This window comes from Otolemur garnettii, unplaced genomic scaffold (genome assembly GCF_000181295.1).
Source record: "Otolemur garnettii isolate 467f Iridium unplaced genomic scaffold, OtoGar3 scaffold00017, whole genome shotgun sequence".
Taxonomy (NCBI): Eukaryota; Metazoa; Chordata; class Mammalia; order Primates; family Galagidae; genus Otolemur; species Otolemur garnettii.
This window is the reverse complement of record NW_003852412.1, coordinates 29,213,350-29,234,932: the sequence shown is the minus strand read 5'-3', so window position 1 is coordinate 29,234,932 and position 21,583 is coordinate 29,213,350. Positions and strand designations below refer to the sequence as shown.

Here is a 21,583-nt window from a genome sequence, read left to right as displayed (position 1 = left end):
CTGTGCAAACAGGTGTTATAGAAGGTTTGCTCCACCAGTTTACCAAAGACTCAACACCCAGACTTCTGGGTGAGGCTCAGTGGGCATGGGAAGCCCCAGGTGATTTAGCAATGTAGACAGAGCTCATGGTGGGTGCCGCCCAGCAGAGTTTCAGCAGAATGTTTGATAAGGAGGTCAGGTTGCAGTGATAGAAGCAGAGGGTGGGGCGTGTACAGAGAGTTTCAGACAGGGCGGGCTCAGGAGCACAGGAAATGGATGCAATGGGGGTTTTTAACAAGGGAGACATTTGAACATAGTCACGTGCTGAGGAAAAAGACATCAGGAAGGGGAGACTAACAACGGCCACTGAGAAGAGAAAGGTGGGAGCAGCAAGCTGCGTGTCCCAGGAGGACGACGGCTGCAGGAAACTGCCCTGTGGCCCTGATAGGACTTTGGGCCCTCTGGGAAAGGATGACAAAGAAGAGGGGAGATGCAGACCCTGCCACTGAGTGAGTTCTGGGGTGAGCCCTCCCCATCTCTCTGTCTACAGAGATCTCGCTCAGTTCCCTCTCTGTGACCCAGAGTCTGGGCTTCTCATTCTGTCATTTTAACTTTAGTAACAACTAAAGTCACTTTTGTTCCTTCTCTCTTTAACACTGTGCTTGGGATTCCACCTATGTGACAGTGGTGGTGTCCTGCTCCAGCCCCAGCCCCTCATCATTGAAGATATGCTGATTTCAGTGTGCAAAAAGACCCACTTTTTTCCTTTTTTTTTTTTTTTTGAAGTTTTTAAGTTTTTGGCCAGGGCCAGGTTTGAACCCACCACCTCCAGTATATGGAGCCAGCCCCCTACTCCTTTGAGCCACAGGCGCCACCCTGATGACCTACTTTTAATAGAGTTTTTTCCTTGATCCATTAATTTAACTTACTACACAGGGGAGGGGTCAGAACTGGGCCTGGGAGCAGAAGATGCTGCCTACTGAGGAGGGAGACTGGGGCCCCCTGGGTTATTACACAAACAGTGAACACACAGGGGCAGAGGAAAAGACTCTCATTTGATCTATAGTTTGGAGTCAGGGCTCCACTGGAATTTGCTTCTGAACAGCTGTGGAAGGGTCCTCAGCTCTAAGCTTCACTGGTGAAGCAGGTGGCTCCAAGGCCTGGGCTTGTGGGACCGGGGGCAGCTGGAGCTCCAGCTGCTGCCACTAAAGAACCCACCTCTGTATTGTCTCACCAACTCTTCAGAGAGCAGTGGCAAGTCTGGATTCTTTTGTGAAATCTTGAGATTTTTAAATACTTAGAATCACAACAACAAACCCCCCCAATGCACAGGGTAAGCAAACACAGTGGAGGCAGTGTCCACATGGGGAGCAAAGTCAGTTTCAACTTCAGTTCCTCCAAAGAGATTTCAAAGCTTTCTGCTTCTTGAGTGATTCTGTTTGCGTTTTTAAGTCCAACCACATTTCCAAAAGGGGAAACAAAGAATTTGCTCTGAGAGGTCACTGTCTCCTCAAGGCTGGTCTGTGCAGGCTGTGCTTCCCTAGGGGATGACTGAACTCTGATCCTTGCCACAGGCAGGCACTCCCAAAAGGTCTGAGGACAAAGGGAGCAACCTGGACAAAGCTGTTAATGATAAAATAGCGAGTACCCCTTCACGGGCACAGCTAGTGGATATACCAGATGGAGACGCCTTTGCAGCTGTCCCTTTAAAACTAGAGCTTGCTACGAGGCAAACCCCTCCTCCAGGGAGGTTCCTTCTTAAATGAGAGCCAGCTGGCGGCCCTGAGCTACCTGCAACTGGGGGCTCCTCTGGAGACGGCAGCCTGTCAGCTATGGCTCAAGAATTTGTGAACAGCAGAATCCAGCCTGGGAAGGTGGTGGTGTTCATCAAACCTACCTGCCCCTACTGCAGGAGGACCCAAGAGATTCTCAGTCAACTGCCCCTCAAACAGGGAATTATGGAATTTGTCGATATCACAGCCACCAGCTACACAGATGAGATTCAAGATTATTTGCAACGGCTCACAGGAGCAAGAACAGTGAGTGTGGGGGTTAGTTCTAAAAGGCTGGGAGAGGGCTCTCTGCTTTTTCTTTCTAGGGCGGTGCCTTTCTCTAGGTCATTCAAGGCATTTAGAGGGCTTTGCAGGGTGTGGGGGAGGGCGCCTGAGGGAAGACAGTGGCCACTGGACTTGAGTGGCTGGCCTGCAGCCAGTGGTCCTCCCAGAGCAGAGAAGGGGCACAGCTAATGTGTGTTGTGTGGCATCGGTCAGTGGCTGGCAGCTTGTCTGAGAGTCTCCGAGGAGGAGTCAGGAATCATCTGGAGTCTTTGTTTTAAATACTGCCTGTGAGATGACAGTATTCAGCCTTCTACCCTTCCCGTGGAAGGAAGGCTGGGCAGAGGACCAAGGTGCAACCTGAAATGTCTCTTACCCCACATGGGAGTCCAGTGCACACTTCCTTCTGTTTTTGTGGGGCGGGTGGGTTTACTGTCTTCAGTCTTTCCTCTGGGCTTTCTTTCACCATAACCTACTTTGCACCTTCTTCCTTATCTAACTCCTCCCCCTGGAAAATGCTAATGCATTATCTGCCCTTTGCTCTAAATAAATTACAGGTACTTCTAGGCCCATCAGAGTAGGAAGTTTGTAAGCCACAGCTCTCAAATCGGCTGCTGTGTGACCCAGGGCAAGTCACCACCTCTTGGACCCTTAAAAATCCCAGCTGCAAAACCAGATTAAAGTAGGTGACCTAAAAGCCCCCTTTGCCAAGAACAGACTGTGGGACCACCTAAGAACTGCTGTCCTCCCTCCCTGTGCTCAGCATCCTGGGCTTCAGGTGGAATCCCCACTGGCCAGATCACCTGTGTTAGTTTGGGTGCTGCTGGAGTGAGAACTTCTCCCCCCAGCTCACTAAAATTCCCTTTCAGGATGACATGTTACAGCAGCAGTGTCCTGTTTCAGTTTGAGTTTGGTTTGATTTGTGATGTTTTCTCTGGTTCTGACTGTAAAGCATTGGAAGTGGTTTCTCCCTTTCTCTCCAATAAGAAATGAACATTTTGGAGTAGAGTGAGGCTAAAGGTATTACCCTGTTGCTGTGAGCCAAGGTCCTGGGAGACACAATGGTGAGAGGTTCTTGTGGTTTAGGCGACCACCAGCCACACACGATGCCAGGCCCTAAGAAGGGAAGGCCAGTGCCAGTGCTACCACCCCTGGTCTCACCGTGCCTCCACATGGGATCTCTCCCAGCTGTGGTTCCTAAGCTTTGCCTCATGTTAGAATCACCTGGGGAGCTTTTAGAACAATCCTGATGCCCAAGTTACACCCCAGACCAATTAAATCAGTGTTGGAGGTGGGAGCCCAGAGTCACTAGTTTGCAAGATCCCTACCTGAGTCCACTTTGCAACAACTCACGGGAACTACTGTTCTTAGCCCAATAGTACCTGATCTCTAGCAGGAAGACCAGACCTCTTCATACGTCCATTTAATGAGTATTTTTCCTTTCTTTATAAAGCTATGATATTTTTTGTATTGGAGTTTTTGTTTTGTTTTGAGATGGAGTCTCTGTTTCCCTGGCATCATAGCTCACAGCAACTTCAAACTCTTGGCCTCAAGAGATCCTCTTGCCTCAGTTTTTCTCTTTTTAGTAGAGATGGAGTCTCAGTCTTGCTCAGGCTGGTCTTGAACCTCCAAGTTCAAGGGATCCACCCACCTCAACCTCTCAGAGTGTTAAGACAACAGGCATGAGCCACTGTGCCCAGCCATTGTGTTGGTCTTTTAAGTTTGTTTTTAATATTTAAAAGACATTTTTCAAAGATTCTTGAGTGCTAAATGCATTCCACCAAGGGGAAGGACACGTCCTCTGAAGCTGTATGCTTCACAGTCCCCAACAGTCAAGTGTTCTTGATTTTGAGAGCAGATTCCATCTTGATTACGCTACAGTGTCCTGGGATACCATGAGTATAGCAGGAGACTGGCAGGACCCAGCTGAGGGCAGCCCCCATGCTTCCCTTGAGGCCGGGCACTCTGGTCTCGCACAGCCAGAGATCCTGGAGCAACACACCTTTCACTCCTCAGTGCTCTGAGTGTCTGATCTGCATCCTGCTCCTTCTGCCTGAAGAACTTCTTTGAACATTTCTTGCAAGGCATTTCTACTGGGAACAAATTCCCTCAAGGTTTGCCTGAGAAAGTATGTATTTTCCCTGCATATTTAAAGGATGACTTTGCTGGGTACAACAGACATTTTTAAGCACTTGGTGTGTAATAGGTACTTTTCTGGACATTGGGAACATAGCCATGGGGGGGGAAATCCTGCCATTGTTAAAGCTACATTCCAGTGAAGGAGACAAACAATAAATACTAAAAATAGTAAGTGGAGAAGTGGCTAGTGTCATGTACTATGAAGAAAAATTAAATGGGAAAGGCAGTAAGGAGTAGGCAGCAGGACACTGTTTTAAATGGAGACATATGAGCCCTGCTGAGAGGCAAAATTTCAGTAGATCCAGGAGGTGAGAGAGAGAGACACAAGAATGTAGGGACAGGGCATTCCAGGCTGTGGGAACAGCAAGTGCAAAGGTCCTGTGGTGAGTGTCTGGGAGGTTCATGGAATAGCAACGAGGTCAGTATTACTGGAGCATTATGAGCTAGGATAGAGTTAGAGGTTAGATAATGGGAGATGGGTCAAGAAGGCCTTTCAGAGTGGACTTCCAGACTGGTCAAGGACAGTGGCTTGTACTTGGCATGAGATGAGACGTGATTGGTGGGTTTTGAGCAGAAGAGTAACTCAATCTGAGTTTTGAAATGGTCCCTCTGGTAGTGATGGGGATAACAGACAGTGAGAGGGCCAGTGTGGGGTTAAGCTGGGAGACACTTGGAGGCTACAGTAATGAGTCCTATAAAAATGACAGTGGCTTGGAGCAGGGACATAGCCAAGGAAGTGGTGAGGAGTGTGGGAGAGAGTTGTGGTTACATCCCAAGTAACCCCAGAGTATCGAAGGTGGTGCTGGTGGGGCCCGGGAGACCCACTCCTGGGGGGAGGAAGGTGGTGCTGTTGGGGTCAGGGAGACCTACTCCAGGGGAGGAGGGTCCCGGTATTCCCCCCACCCGTCCTTATGGTGAACAGACCCAAGTTCCTCCAGGGAAGGGGCGGAGTCCGGAGGGAGATGGCAGCTGGCAGTTTCCTCCTTTGCTCAGGGTCTCTGAGCTTTCTGTTTAGTCACCGCTGTCCTCCAGCTGTGCTGTGTGTCTGCTGCTCAGCCCCCTTAAGGCAGTTTTGCTGTTCCCCAGACTAGAAGGTGGGTGTGAGGACAAAGTGGTCTTTCAGTCTCTAAGTGAAAGCACCAGCTTTGCTAGTGGGGGTACACAAAACTCTACCCTGGGGACAGCCTGATCACATTTCAGGGCCTGTCTCAGGAGGCTGGGGCAGCTCTCCAGCAGCTGCTGGTGCAGGGAGCCTCCGCTGTGCTGGGAGGGACACCTGCTCATTGTAGACCAGGGCTATAAAGACAGGACGCCAGGAGCAGCAGCAGCAGCAGCAGCGAGGCCTGCAAACTTGTTAGAAATGTAAAATGCAAGATCTGGGCTCCCAACCCAGATCTTCTGGATCAGAAATCGAGGGTGAGAAGGGAGAGAGAGAAATCTGTTTTAATAGGTCCTTCTGTGGTTCTCCTCACTCTAGTTGTAGAACCACTGTCTAGGGAGAGGACTTCTTATTTCCCAGGGCATTCTCAAAAGCTAAGTTAGCTCAAGCCCTGAGGCCAGCACCCAGGCCAGAGGTGGAGATTTGGAAAGCTGCAGGAGTAGAGATGATTACTCAATTTTTTCTAAAAATATAAAATTTCAAGCATAAATACATTGCTTCCTTGTTTAAAGCTCAGATGATTTTTATTTAATTAGACAAGTCCTTAACAAGAGGAGCTATGCAGCAGAATTGCACTACCATTACCTGAGGGCTGTGTTTGCTGATATAGCCAAGCGTCACTGGGCAGACGCAAGTGGAAAGGTCCTAACTCTTTGCTTAGGGGAGCTTCGTTTCTCTAAAATGATGGCCAGCATCCAGGGAGAAAAGATAGGCTTCTCACCTCATCTGCCTGCTGCTGTTATTACAGATGATAAAGAAACCAGGTCACACTGATGACTCATCCCATTTGCAAAGCCTCCCACACAGTGGTGGCTGGAGGTGGAGACAGTGTCTTCTGTGACTCAGTGGGGTCACCAGACAAAGCCACCTGGGTTTCTTCCCACTCTTAGGGCACAGGAAATAGCCGTGGAAATGTGGTATGAGGTTTCTCTTTAATTTTTAGTGTTGATTTTTAAAGCCTACTTTCATCCAGAACCGCTTTGTAATAAAAAAAAAAAATACTGTAATTCAGCCCCTTTTCTCATATTTTTCACTTTTTAAATAAGCTTCTGGACAGAAGGACTGAAAAACACCAGAGCTTCTGGCAGAGGGAAAAACCCAAATGGGAGTCTCCAGCGGGGGCGTGTCCAGGAGCATCTTGAGGGTCTTGAGAGTTACTCCTGGCCAGGCCTCGACCTAATGAGCATTACTGAGGGATGAATGAATGCGGTCCCTCCAGCTCCAGCAAAAGGTCGGCGCGTTCCCTTCGTGACATTGTCCAGGCCTAGGAAAGCTGGGGTCCCCAGTCCAGCCTTGAACAGGGGAACCCCGCATCAACACCGGACGATGGAGCCCGTGGTGGCAAACACAGCGACAGGCTCTGCCCGCCAACCGCTGGTGAACACACCACAGTTCGCGGGGCGCTTATTCAAAGCGAGCATCTGTACCGGGGATTTTATTACTGTCTTTAACTCCAGGTGGTGATCCAGGTTTTCCAGTGGCCGCAGCTGTTGCACCTCCGTGCCCTAAAACAGGGTTCACCTTAGCTTCCGAGGAGCTGCCCCCTCCGCCCCTCCGCCCTCCGCCCGCAGCTCCCCTAAGGGGCCAGCTGGTTTCCTGGAGTCTGCGCCATCGCTCCCTCCCGCTCTGCATGCTCAGCCTCCAGCGGGTCCTGGAGCTCCAGGGCCGCCCCGCCTCGCCTCGGTCTCTGCTCCCAGAGCTGTGAGAAACACCCAGCCCAGCCCTCCCAGCTGCAGGGGCACGTTTCTTCTCCCTACTGTGTGGAGGGCTCTTTTGACCAGCAGTGGCATCCGGCCCAGGTGTCAGGCCCCTCCTGGTGGGGCCTGCAGAGGGACAGTAGACTCCCACTGAGCACCGCCCATGGCCCTAGATCCTGGCGCCTCATACCAGTTGGGAACCAGTCCCGTCCTCGTTGCCATCAGTAATGCGAGTGTTCTGACTGGACAGACCAGGCACACCTTGGGCACTGAGGGCAGGTGTACTTTGTCTGTATTCGGCTCACGGAGGCTGGGGAGCTGCAAGTCTGCACAAGTGGGAGGCCTTGTCCATCTTTGGGGGAGGGGGGCAACAGGGGCAGGTGCCAAGCAGCAGTCCAGGAAGCATGGCATCTCTGTATGGTCGTGGTTATCTAACAGAAACAGTGACTTCGGGCAGCATCATGCATGAGAAAGCCCAAACAATTTTGTCTGGCTCTAGACCCCATAGCTGAGAACAGAGCTTACCTGAGTTTTAACAGAGAAGGCTGGATTTAATAAAACAGGGACAGAGACCTAATGCAAATACTTTTCCAGCTACATTTAGACATGAATTCCTTCCTGATGGCTGTGGCAGTTTACAATCTCAGGTGTAGTCCCAGTTTCAGAGAAACCAGATTCCAATCAGGGTGGTCTGACTGCAGCCAGTCAAAATCTCTCCCTGAAAAATGTTTCTATAGAGCGAAATTTTAAAATATCCTTGACAAGTTGTATAGTCTCATGCACAGCATCCTCGATTTGAAAAATATCCTGCCTTACCCATGTTAATGTTTAATAATGTTACCATGTTATGTTTAATAATATTACTAAGCATGTTATTAAGATATAACAGTAAGAAAGTTCTGTCCTGTAAAAATAGATATGAGGAAGTTGTAAAGGGATTTTAAAAGGTTGGAATCATGGGAAACAGAGGAAGGATAAAAATATTCTTTCTAATCCACTAGTAGGTAAATTCCTTAAGTGTCCTGGGTTTTTTGTTTTTTTAGGTGCCCCGAGTCTTCATTGGTAAAGAATGTATAGGTGGATGCAGTGACCTCATAACCATGCAAGAAAGTGGGGAGCTGGTGCCTCGACTCAGGCAGATTGGAGCTCTGCAGTAATCACAGGTGAGAGGCCAATGATAGGAGGTGGGGAGCTGGGGTCTCGACTCAGGCAGATGAGCTCTGTAGTAATCACAGGTGAGTGGCTGGTGATACGAGGTGGGGAGCTGGGGTCTCGACTCAGGCAGATGAGCTCTGCAGTAATCACAGGTGAGTGGCTGGTGAAATGCTGGGCCGCAGCACCGGGGTGGTGGCATTCTCCTGCCAGGGGTTCTTATACTGCAGGGTGGCATCTTGATGGGGTGAGTTGAGAAACTGTGACATTAATTACTTACGAATTTCACCTTTGACAAGTGGATCAATTATGTCAATGGAAGAAATCCTTTGGCTGATCCTTCATTTAGTGAATATTTATTTTGCATTCACTTTGTGCCAGACACTGTACTAGGCACTGGGAATGTAAACAAGATAGCATGGGACTTGTATTTTAGAAAAGCAGAAGGATAAACAAGTGACTCATTCCTGAAACCGAAAGAACAGTGTGTTAGAACGTGTGAGGAGGTGGGCAACAAACTTAGCTAATATAGTAAGAAGGGGCGGGCTGCGCCGAGATCTGTTTGACCCGAAGATGACAGTTACATAAAGATGAAACAGAAGGACTTTTCAGGCAGAGGGAGTGTGAAGGGCAAAGGCTCTGAAGAAAATGAGGGAAATGCAGTGGGAAGGAAACACCCTGAGCAATGTGGGCAGAAGCCAGAGCACACGGGCCATGGGAGGCAATTTGCATTTATTCTAACCTAAATGAAATGTGAAATGGAAGTGTTTTTTGCTTTACCTGTATTCATAAAGCAGATCAACTCAATCTGACTGTCTTGTCAAGCACCAAAATGAAGTTTTCTATGGTCAGGAATCTAAAGGAGACCTTTGGCTCAGTGGAAAACTATAGGGTGGTGAACTTTTTGGAAAGGAACCAGGATGCTTCAGGCCTCTAACAAGTCCTCTGCCTCCCAGCACTGTGTTGGTGCTAAGTAGTTTCTAAATAGGCCAATTTCATTGATTTGGACACAGACAGATTCAAATGTTTCTTTACTCAAGAGAAAAATTAATGGTTCTTTAACCAAAATGCTCCCTGGCATTTATTGCCCACTAATAAATAACTTATCCTTTGGGCAATGAGTATACTAATTTGTGATAGTTACTCAGAATGACAATAGAAGGGGGGGGAAATCTGGGAAAAATACAACTGTGTCTCCTGAAATAAAATAGTCAATGTTATAAATCTTCTAATCACAATTCTGCAACCTCATCACAGCAGGTGAACCCTATGTCTGTTTGGGTTAGCTTTAAAGTACTCAAAAACCAGTTAACAATGGTACCAAATGTTTCCTATTCTAGAACACATTTAGTAATTTGGGCTTAATTAAGAATGGAAGCAGATGGAAAATACCATTTCCCCGATGGTCTCTGTTGGAGTCCCCTGTACCCAGGAAGTTTCCCTGTCTGCCTTGCTCTCCTCCATCAGCAGTCTGGGACTATTTCTGGCACAAGGTCATCCATAACAGAGTGTGTTTAAATGGCAGGAGCATTGTGCTGGTAATGCAGATAAGTGTAAAAAGATCCCATTCTTTATTCCTCCCCCCGCCCCCCGGCAGAGCAGGACCCAGCTGACATCCCCCTCCAGAGCTGAACAGCATCACAGAGGATGGCAGCACTTCTGACGGATGGGATCTGACACAAACAGCTTTTTTCTTTTTTTTGGCTCAGTATTAAAAAGTGGACCAACCTGCCCCTAACCACAGGGCCAAAAAGGTTGACGGGCCATCTTGGTTTTCTTCTGCTTTGGTCCTTTGGGTTCCAGGAGATGGCAACAATTCCTGGCCCAAGATTCACTCGCTGACCCAAGCTTTGTTCTTTCTCCTTGGCATGTGTTTCTTGCTGTCCTGCGTGCTGGTGAACCTCCCCCTGTTAGACAGTGTTTCTCAGACACCTTTGTCCAGACCTGCCCGGCACAGACCTGCACTTGGATTTCTGCCACTGCCCATCAGCTGGAACTATTTTGCTGAGCTTGACTTTATGGAGTCTGTGTTATGAAATTGGGGAGGGAGTTATTTTGAATTTGTTCTTTCAAACTACATGCGTCCCTCCACCCACCTTGAGAATTAAGGCCCTGAACCAGTGTTCGAGACCTGGCCCTCTCAAAGTTCTGAGGAAACGCCCCGCTGTTGTGGGAAAGGTCTGGGACCACGTGTGAGGCCATGCAGAGTGAAGCAGGGTTGGGTTTCACTGGTACCTCGGGGCCAGAGGTGCCAGCACAAGGGCTGCGGTCACAGGGCCACCGTTGGTGGAAGGTAGTTATCCAGGCAGGTGACCCTGAGCCACCATGTGCTAATTTAGATCACCAGCAAGATGCAAACAGAAGGTGTAGGCCGTTATCATGGAAAACTTGCAGCCGCCCCTCCCAGTAGGTCTGTGTAGAGCAAATGTGGAAGACACTGTCCTGACGAGTCTTCTCCCTGCCCTTTCCCTGCCCTGTAATTACTTTTCAGGAAGTTTGTTCTAAAGCTGAAAGAGTAAGTTCTTTTCCTTTAGCAGTCTCTAGTGAAAATTGTCAATTCCTAATAAAGTACCAATAGACGACACAAAGATTTTAGTCCAGTTCTTTATGTTCTCAACACCTCCAGGAATAAGGATGTGTCTGTAGGATGCAGGGACAGACGTGAATTCCTGTCAGGAATAACTAAGGAATAGTTACAGCCGTATTCACGCCTCTCCCTGCATCCTAAAGACATGTGCTGCCGTCACATCACTGAGTACAAGTGGTTCATGTATCTTTAAAATTTCACGTTGAATAGCTGAAGTATGCCTGCATTCACCTACCTGATAATGTTTAGGGTTCAATAAGCCTTTTTTGTTTCATATTCTATCTTTCCATTTCCCAAAGGCAAGAACCTAGGCTTAACTATCACTGTATATCCAGTTTCTGGCATAGAAAGTCTCCTTGATCAGCTGGGCATAGTGGTTCATGCCTGTAATCTCAGCACTCAGGCCGAGGCGGATGGATTGCTTGAGGTCAGGAGTTCCAGACCAGCCTAAGCAAGAGTGAGACTCCCATCTCTACTAAAAATAGAGTAACTACTTGGGCGTTATGGCAGGTGCCTATAGTCTCAGCTACTTGGGAGGCTGAGACAAGAGGATTGCCAGTAATTTGAGGTTGCTGTGAGCTATGATGCCATGGCACTAACCAGGGCAACAGAGTTAGTTTGTCTCAAAAAAAAAAAAAACCACTTGGTGCCTGTAGCACAGTAGTTATGGTGCCAGCCACATGCATCAAGGCTGGTGGTTCAAACCCTGCCTGGGATTGCCAAACAAAAATGACAACTGCAACAAAAATAGCTGTGCTTTGTGGTGGGCACCAGTAGTCCCTGGGAGGCTAAGGCAAGAAAATTGTTTAAGCCCAAGAGTTTGAAGTTGCTATGAGCTATGACACCATAGCACTCTACCAAGGACAACATAGTGAGACTCTGTCTCAAAAAAAAGAAAAAAAGAAAAAAACAGACTTTATCAAGGCAATGCATGCATATTATTTAAAAAGCCAAACCTGTCAGTCCCTGCCCACCTCTTGCAAACCCCTGTCCTGGTCACACATGTATTAGTTACATGGCCATTTAAGCCTATTTAAAATTTTAAATGTGTTGGACATGTGAAAGAATATATAATTCTATTTAACACTCACATATGTACCTCCTAGGTTAAGAAATAAAGCTTGTGGCTCGGTGCCTATAGCTCAGCCAGCTAAGGCGCCAGCTACGTACACCTAAGGTGGCGGGTTCGAATCCCCAGCCTGGACCCGCCAAACAACAATGACAGCTGCAACCAAAAAATAGCCGGGCGTTGTGGCGGGCGCCTGTGGTCCCAGCTACTTGGAAGGCTGAGGCAAGAGACTCGCTTGAGCCCAGGAGTTGGAGGTTGCTGTGAGCTGTAATGCCACGGCACTCTACCCAGGGGGACAGCTTGAGGCTCTGTCTCAAAAAAAAAAAGAAATAAAGCTTGTATGGACAGGCATTTCTAAGGTACTGAGCAAGCACCCACCCTTCCCCAAGATGACCTCCCTCTACCAAAATAACTGCTGGTTCATTTTTGTTGTAATTATTCTCAAATGTCTCTCTATATATTTGCTTTATAATATCCCCAAGCAATGTACTTTGCTTTTTTATTTTTATTATTTTTTTAGAGACAGAGTCTTACTTTATCACCCTTGGTAGAGTGCCATGATGTCACAGCTCACAGCAACCTCCAACTCCGGGGAGTAGGTGATTCTCTTGCCTCAGCCTCCCGAGTAGCTGTGACTACAGGCACCCGCCACAACACCCAGCTATTTTTTGTTGCGGTTTGGCCAGGGCCGGATTCGAACCCACCACCCTTGGTATATGGGGCCAGCACCCCACCCACTGAGCCACAGGTGCCACCCAATGCACTTTACTTTTGAAAAGCAGTAGACAGCACCGTGCTAGCTGTGTGAGGAAAGGGCAATGCTGTCCCAACTATGTGAATGCTCCCAAGAGCTGAGGGGCTGGACTCCAAGTCACAGGCCAGCTTCAGCATCCCTGGGAGTTTTCCAGAGCCTCTTCTGGGGAAGCCAGGGCTTCTCCTACATGAGTCCTTGGAAAGGCAGGGCACCCCACAACCAGGAAGGCTCCTGCATGAACCAGGCACTGGGTGTCCCCCAGAAACACGACCAGTGGGATGCTGATCTGTGTCTGTCCTGCTTCAGTCAGCATGGCCACCTCCAGCTGGCAGGTCAGCACGCAGCCCTCAGCTGGCCAGGGGTGAGACAGGGAGAGCAGGAGCTTCACCAGCACAAGGAGAGCTAATGCAGATAAAGAGACGCTTCATGATCATTGGGCTTTCTGTCCTCCAGCCAAAAAAAAAAAAAAAAAAAAAACGAGAGTCTCCAAAGTAGAGAATTACACTCCCCCGATCTAGACTGGCTCTGTCCCTGGGCTCACCTCTGTCATTCTGGGGCCCCTGTCTCCTATGTTTATCTCCTGTGACCCACACGTCCTAGGATACAAGCTAAGCTGCCATAACAAAAGACATAAAAACAGGATAGAAGCTTCTTCCCCTCTCATGACAGTCCAGAAGCAGGCAGGTGACTTTTGCTCTTGTGACTGACCCCGGAGTTGTGTGCGGCCCTTCTGCTCACAGCCCATTGGCCAGAACTCAGGGCCTTCCCTCACCACAGGGAAGGCAAAGGGGCACCCAGCTGGGAAGCCTCTTGCCCAGCTGAAACTCAGGAGATCTGCACCAAAAGGAAGGGGGAGAAAGGACACAGAAAGGAAATCAGCACTGTGTGTCTTTCCTTCATTCTTTTCCTTTCAGCCCCTGTCGTCTGTACCTGTTTTATATTCAAGAGGCTTCCTCAAAGGTTGGAGATCCGTGTGTCTGCAAACATTTAAGAATGAGGCACTAAAAAAACTGGCTGGCAGGTCTGTGTGTGGACTGGGCTTGTGACAGGTGCCTCACTGCACAGACTGTGTTCCAACGTCACCTTCTTGGCAAGAGACCCCCCAACCCTGTCGAAAATGCAGCACCCACCCATCCATTCTCACCTAGCATTTCCTAGCCCTCTTTGGACTTGTTTTTCTCCATAGAATGTCTAACATATTGCATAATTTATTTATTTACTTCCTTTTCTGTCTGTCTTCATCACTACAAGTGAGCCCTCGAGGGCAGCCATCAGCATCATTGTATTTATTGTTGTGTCTGCAGCAATGGGAAGACTGCTTGGCACATAGTAGGCACTGAAATCCCAGTCAAGTGTGCAAACAGATGAATTAAAAAATGGTCATGAGTGATCAGCTGTGGATCTGGCCATTTCACTGGAAGATCCCCAACTGTCAGCTCCTGGACCAATCTTTTCTTCTGAGCCATTTGGCCTCTCCAGATGCACAGCTGGGGCATTAGGCCCATCGCCAGTGTTCTGGCTGCCAAACAGGGGAAAGGAACTTGGCAGATCCCAACCAGTGTGTGGACTCTCATATAATCTCCCATTTTCTGCTGAGTAATTCTGTGTGACATGCAAGGATAAAAAGGACCATCCTCCACAGAGTGCTGAGAGGCTGGCATTGTTGCAAGAAAACAGCAAATTAAAACTGACAAACATTTACACCGACAATATAGAGCAGGTGTCCTCAAACTATGGCCCATGGGCCACATGCAGCCCACCTAGGACATTCATCCAGGCCGCTGGGTGTTTTTGCTGCTGCTGCCTGTCCTGCTTAGCAGCTGACTCGTCCCGGAGCCCACAGTCCAGCCCTCCAATAGTCTGAGGGACAGTGAACTGGCCCCCTGTTTAAAAAGTTTGGGGACCCTGATATAGAGGATGGAATCTTTAATTGCCAGCAAGAATTCAGGTGCCTCAAGGCATAAAATGCTGAGTTCTGGGGAAACAGTTGTTTTCAAACTCTTTTATATTTTTTTTCTTCAGCTCAGTATCAGCTGCATAGTTACAATTACAACAGAGGGTACAAAGAGTTAATGATTATATTTCTCAAGAATCCAGGGTGCTGTTATCTGTTACATAGTTTTTTTCAAGGTTCTTTCAGCTCTGTGTAAAGCTTGTTCTTATTTGGGGAGGAGGAGTTCTTTTGCAGCTGCCTTATTAAGAAGTTTAAGATTGGCTGGGCGCCTGTAGCTCTGCAGCTAGGGTGCCAGCCACATACACCAGAGCTGGCAGGTTCAAATCCAGTCCAGGCCTGCCAAACAACCATGCCAACTACAACCAAAAAATAGCCAGGCGTTGTGGCGGGTGCCTGTAATCCCAGCTACTTGGGAAGCTGAGGCAAGAAAATCACTTAAGCCCAAGAGCTGGAGGTTGTTGTGAGCTGTGATGTCACAGCACTCTACCGAGGGTGACATAGTAAAATACTGCCTCAAAAAAAGTTTAGATTTATCTTGTTTTTTTTTTTTTTTTGAGACAGAGCCTCTAGCTGTCCCCCTGGGTAGAGTGCTGTGGAATCACAGCTCAAAGCAACCTCCAACTCCTGGGCTCAAACAAGTCTCCTGCCTCCGCCTCCCAAGTAGCTGGGAACATAGGTGCCCACCACAACATCTGGCTATTTTTTGGTTGCAGCTGTCATTGTTGTTTGGCAGGTCCGGGCTGGATTCAAACCCACCACCTTAGGTGTATGTGGCTGGCGCCTTAGCCACTTAAGCCACAGGCGCCGAGCCTAGATTTATCTTGTAAATCTTATAAATCTATAGGGGTTTAGCATTGATCAGGAATGGGGTCTCAGTTTATTCCTTATTGGTCCCCCCTCTGTCTCTAAAAAATAAAAAAGAAAGAAAAGAAAGACTGAGCAATTGTGATAAAAGAGAGCGCAGGCAAAGTGTTCATAGCTCAATGATATCATTGTCGTAACTCATCACGGAAAGCCTGGTACCTAGGCTTGAGTTGCCTTTGGTTATTTTCCCTTTAACTGTTACACCTTCCATGTGCATGGGTCTCTTCCAGGTACATTCATTCCTAACATAAGGCTTTCTCCTTTTGCTCGTCTAGGGTGAGAAGGGTTGGTTATATTTAGTATCAGTGGATTACAGTTCTCCTGTTACAACCAGGGGAAGGAGGCTTACCATCTAATGGGTAACAATTTCCAGGGGTTCAAGGGGAAGGAGTTTTCCCTTTTATTAAATGTGCTGGATCACTGTCATTGGGATTAATCCACGTGGCCCACATTATACAGGCCAGTGCACACATCCTGCACAGGTGCCTGACTGTGGGATGTGTGCTTATCTCTTTAGTGTATTGTCTTTCTTAAGATGGATTGGTACATGCTCCCTCAAACATTATGTTATTAAAAATCTGGTATCCATCAAAGGTTAGTAAGATTTGCTCAGGTATTCCTTCTGTTATAACTCAGGTTATTGTCTTTCTAGGGATATCAGTATACCACATGGCAAATTTAGTCTGCTCTAGGGGTTCCAAAGTATTGGAGCAAACAGCAGGCCCCCGGAGGGGCACACACACCTGATATTGGGGGTTATCATCTATGCAAGTTCCTTCAGTCTTTTCGGTACAATCATAATAAGAGTAAACCAGTAACACAGTTTTGATGGTTTGTCTAGTTTGGGTTACCTCTTGGATGTATTTTTCACAACCTTCACCACGTCTTACACCTAAGACTAAAGAAGGTGAAAAAGTCCAAAGCAAAGAACCAGTCCCACGCCACTGCTGCTCATCCTCAAGCTTCTACCGGGCATAGACCAGTCAGCTCCTGGTATGTGACCTGGGTGGGGCTGTAGTCTGTTTCCTCAGGGGGAGATGGTGGGGATGCTCTGGGTGTCGTTGGACTGTCCACTCCTCATCACTGGGCTGATTTCACATGTGAGCAATGTGTCCAGGCAGGAATGCCATCCACCTTCACTGCTGTTGGTGAGGACAGGATCACCAAATAGAGGGCTTGCCACTGTGGTTTCTGCAGGCACAGGCTTCAGGCTTTTATCTACACCTGCTTACCTAGAAATTTGGGACGGACTGGGCGAGAGAAACTAACAGGACATCTATCATTCACCCATTCTGAAGTCCTTTTTCATTATTTTTCCCAGTGATATTAATTAGTTAGTAAGTTAGTAACTTCTGTTTCTCCCAGTTCTCTCAGGTCCTTGGTAAATTTCTTAAAGTGGGAGGGGGCCTATGACATAGTATTTTATAGGGTGAGTACCTTGTTCTTTTAATAGGAGCACATCTGATTTTAAACAATCCTAATGGTAAAGCCTAGATCCCCTGAAGTTTTCAACTTCCCCTGAACTCTGTGGCCTATAGGCAGCATGCTGTTTCCAGTCAATTTCCAACAAGGTAGCAGTTGTTTGTTAAGAATATGTCCAGTGGCTTAGTGCCTGTAGCTCAGTGGCTAGGACACCAGTCACATACACCAGAGCTGGTGGGGCCCAGGCCTGCCAAACAATGACAAGTACAACCAAAAAATATATATATATATAGCTGGGCATCATGGCAGGTGCCTGTAGTCCCAGCTACCTGGGAGGCTGAGGCAAGAGAATTGCTTAAGCCCAAGAGTTTGAGGTTGCTGTGAGCTGTGATATCAAGAGTGAGAGTCTGTCTCAAAAAAACAAGAATATGTCCAGTTACTGTAAGAACCAGACAGAGCTATGTCAATTAAGAAAGAAAAGCAGCTGCTGTTTCAAAAAGTAAAGAGGACTCTTTTTTTTTTTTACTCTTTAGTTCCAAATGAGCAATGGGTCTTCTGCTGAGTTTTGGTACCTTATCTGAAAGCTATTCTTAACATAACAACCACAGTTTTTAGCAGGCAAAAGGACAGAAAAACAGTTTAACAAACTTTGTATTAACTCTGTAATAGTAAATTGACTCTTTTGAGTTCTGACTTTCGATGTATTTTTTTCATTACTGTAAACATGTACAAGAACAGAAATCTAAGACGCTTTAAACATAAGCCTTATAAACTAAGAACAGACAACTTTACTGTTTTAACTTGAGATTTCCTTTTTATTATAATCAATTTAATCACATACAAAATTCTTTTTAAATTCTTGTTCACAAACCTTCATGACTTAACACGCATCATCTTTCAACATTTTAAAATTTCTTGTTTTTGTCTTAGGTTTTCTTTCTTAAAACTACCTGTTACTTTAAGACAAAAAGTTTTCATATAAGAGTCTTTCCTGTACAATATTATTCTCCTTTCTTATATCCTTCCTTATCAAAAGTACATCCTTATATTTGTGTCTTTCTACCCATACCTTTCTTTTCTACTTACTGGTTCTTTCCATTTTAACTTAAAACTCAGAAAAAAGGAAAAAGAAGATGATATACAAAGTCTCAGGCAAGCTTTTCTCTAAAAGCCTGTGGTATTAAAGGAGTTAGATGTTTAACGTAACCTTAAGATTCTGTCCAATGGGGTAGAGCAGTTAGACTTGACCTCCCAAAGGCAGAGAAGTTGTAGAGTATGCAGGGGGGTTGTATTTTACCTTCTACTTCAGAGATGCAGCCACAAAAGCAGGTCCATTGTCAGAGCCTATGTAAAGAGGCAGGGCAAACTTAGGGGTGATTTCTCTAAGTAGAAAATGTGTGACTTCTTTGGCTTTTTCCAGTGGGAAAAGCTTTGAGCCATCCTGAGTTATACCAGCAGATACTTACTTTTTTTTTCTGCTTGGAGGCATTTCAGTACAGTTCACTTGCATGTTTTCAAAAAATGTAGTTCTTACACTTTGAATACCTGGTGGCAGACGGGGCCTAGTTTGCATTAAATTGGCTGCGGGCAACAAGTCTTTGACTTACTGTTTTTGCCAGGCTTGCTAGATGTTTTATATAGAAATTCTTTCCTAGTAGTTGTTGCAGAGTGGAGTGTCCAAGATGGGTGGACTCCTGCACAGGCTGTACTACAGCAGTTCCCAGTAATTCTGGTATAACTCTTCTTCCATCTGGTAGACGCACCCAACCATCCTCTATGGCAAATGCTTGCTCCTGTGCTAACAACTCCAATTTATTTTTACTGTGTACTGGTGTTACATCTGGGCCCCAAGGTAGTAGGGCTGCAAATACACTTAGCTGGCCGCTACCCGGTGTGCTTCTGCATCAGTTTTAGTATTCCTTAAAATAACATGTCTTTGCCCATTTTGGTGTCCTTTGCAATGCATTACTGTTATCTTGCTAGGTTTCTGCACAGCTTCCAATAAGTTTAATGTCTCTTGGTGATAATTTATTTTCGGGTTGAGTTTAACAGTCCTTTTTTCTATACAGTGCCCCATGCACATGCAGGGTTAAAAAATCATACTTGGAATCAGTATAAATGCTGACTGTCTTATCTTCATTTAATTCCAGAGCCCAGTGAGTGCTATAATTTCTGTCTTTCGAGCAGATGTCCCAGGCAGGAGTCCGTGAGCTTCTGTTACTTCACTGTCCATAACTAGTGCATATCCTGGCTTTGGATGACCAAAGGCATCTATAAATCTGCTACCATCCACAAATAAAGTCCAGTCAGGTGTTATCTTAGTTTATCTTAGTTGTCACCAGGTCTTTTACCCTTAGTTTATCTTTAGGCTGTCCTCCCAGCCACGGGGGTGACTCTAACACTAGTGTCAGCCAGGTGTCTCTGTGTCCCCGCTTACCGGTCATGACTCTATACTTCCTTTACTAGACCTACATCTAAACTCCCTTTGACAGCCAGTCTAGCTCACAAAGCTTTCTCAACCTTTTAGGGGTCATAGAAACACCATAGTCCCCTACAAAGCCTTTTTTTTAAAAATTCTGAACCATTAACCCAGGGGAGTTTCCTTATATAGCAGGACCCATCCCAATCAAGGGGTGGGGGGGGCGTTGAAGATCTCTTGGGCGCCCACCTGGCCGCACCTCTTGCAAGGCTCTAAGGAGCATCTTAGCTAAATGGCACCCGTACAAACCCCAAGCCTGGTTGCCACTGCACAGCAAGTCACCGTTATGCCTTATGATGTCTCCATGGAACTACAGGCTAGGGCCCAATGGAGCTCTGTAACTGTGACCAGTCATGGAGCTATACAGTGGCTCACTCTTCACATACCACTTATTCACAGAAGCTAAACAATTCCTCTTAATCCCTTTTACTTTTGTTGAGGCCCTGTGCCTCCCCCTGTTTCCTTTAACCCCTCTTATTGAGGCCCCCTGCCTCATGGAGGTCAATTCCTTTTCCAGTTTTTACCGAGGCTCCTGCCTCAAGGAGGTGATCAAGCTCCTCTTCCACTCTCTCGAGTGGGCTTGCCTAGTATTACACCCTTTTTTAAATCCAAGTCTCCTTAACCTAAGTCCAGATGTGCATTTCCCCTGTATGTTCATTCCTCTGTTGGTGAACTGCCACAGGGGACACTGTGGGACCTCCCAGCCTCCGTGTAATCTGCATGGGAGCATTCTTAGGAATGGCATCAGTCAGGGTGCCAGGGAGTACCCGCAAGGGATGCTACCCATGGCGTGGGGAAGACCCCATAGTCTCTCGGTCCCATCTACCTGATCATCTTCCTGGTCAGGGAATCAAAAATGTTGCAAGAAAATGGTGAATTAAAACAGATAGACACTTAAACCAACGATATAGGGGAAGGAGCCTTTAATTGTCTTGGAGAACTCAAGTGCTTGAAGGCATAAAAATGCCACATACAGGTTTTTTTTTTTTTTTAGAGACAGAGTCTCACTTTGTCACCCTCAGTAGAGTGCTATGGCATCACAGCTCATAGCAACCTCTGGCTCTTGGGCTTAGGAGATTCTCTTGTCTCAGCCTCCCAAGTAGCTGGGACTACAGGGGCCCACCACAACGCCTGGCTATTTTTTTTGTTGCAGTTTGGCTGGGGCTGGCTTTGAACCTGCCACCCTCAGTATATGGGGCCGGCGCCCTACTCACTGAGCCACAGGCACTGCCCCCACATACAGTTTTTTCCAAACTCTCTTATACTTTTTTTCTTCAGCTCAGTATCAGCTGCATAGTTACAATTACAACAGAGGGTACAAGGAGTTAATGATTATATTTCTCAAGAAACCAGGGTGCTGTTATCTGTTACATAGTTTTTTCAAGGTTATTTCAGCTCAGTGTAAAGTCTGTTCTATTCTTTGGAGGAGAAGTTCCTCTGCAACTGCCTGCTGCTTTCTCGAGATAACTAAGAAGTTTAAGATTTATTTCTCCTTCCTCAGCAATGGAAGCAGGCAGAGGAAAACCACAAAAAACAGGCAAAAAGGCTCGGCGCCTATGGCTCAAGTGGCTAAGGTACCAGCCACATACACCTAAGGTGGCAGGTTCGAATCCAGCCCGGGCCCGCCAAACAACAATGATGGCTGCAACCAAAAAATAGCCGGGCGCTGTGGCAGACACCTGTGATCTCAGCTACTTGGGAGGCTGAGGCAGGAGACTTGCTTGAGCTCAGGAGTTGGAGGTTGCTGTGAGCGTGATGCCATAGCACTCTACCCAGGGGGACAGCTTGAGGCGCTGTCTCAAAAAAAAAAAAAACCAGGCAAAAAATTCATAGCAAAGCTCTGCTCTTTCTTTCTGCTTAAGAAAGCAAGTGATTCCATCTCCTGTGAGGATCTTACTTTAACAGCTGCCCTCTCTGTGCTGTCGCCAGCCTGGCTCCTTGTGCTGGACTCCTGACAGCCATTCCTCCAGCTCAAGGCTGTCCCGTGATGGCCTTTCAGGGAAAAGAACAGCCAGGGGTGATAAATGGGTCTGCGTGGTCCCGGACACTCTGATCATATCCCCAGTGAGTTAGTCGTTATCTTGGTGTTTGGGTGTAGGAGAGAGCCACACTCCCTAACTTACAGCAACCATAGTAATCATTCACTGGTCCTGGGAAATATTTTAAAGAACTGGGCTCCTGGCTCGGTGCCTGTGGCTCAAGCAGCTAAGGCGCCAGCCACATACACCTAAGGTGGCGGGTTCGAATCCCCAGCCCGGGCCCGCCAAACAACAA

General features: G+C 47.1%; 1 protein-coding gene across 4 annotated transcripts in view; it reads left to right on the top strand.

The window, feature by feature from the left end:
• The first annotated feature begins 1,734 nt into the window (after positions 1-1,734).
• Positions 1,735-21,583, top strand: part of GLRX (glutaredoxin) — a 21,644-nt gene continuing 1,795 nt past the window's right edge. The window contains exons 1-3 of one of the 4 annotated variants that reach the window (XM_023510950.1): positions 1,735-2,018; positions 8,072-8,191; positions 10,095-10,768. In XM_023510950.1, coding sequence (XP_023366718.1) covers positions 1,812-2,018; positions 8,072-8,185 — 321 coding nt within the window. In that variant the 5' untranslated portion in view covers positions 1,735-1,811 and the 3' untranslated portion in view covers positions 8,186-8,191; positions 10,095-10,768. Of the gene's footprint in view, positions 2,019-8,071; positions 8,192-9,777; positions 10,769-21,583 lie in introns of those variants that run through there. The other 3 variants (XM_023510948.1, XM_012802762.2, XM_023510949.1) reach the window with 3 other exon arrangements.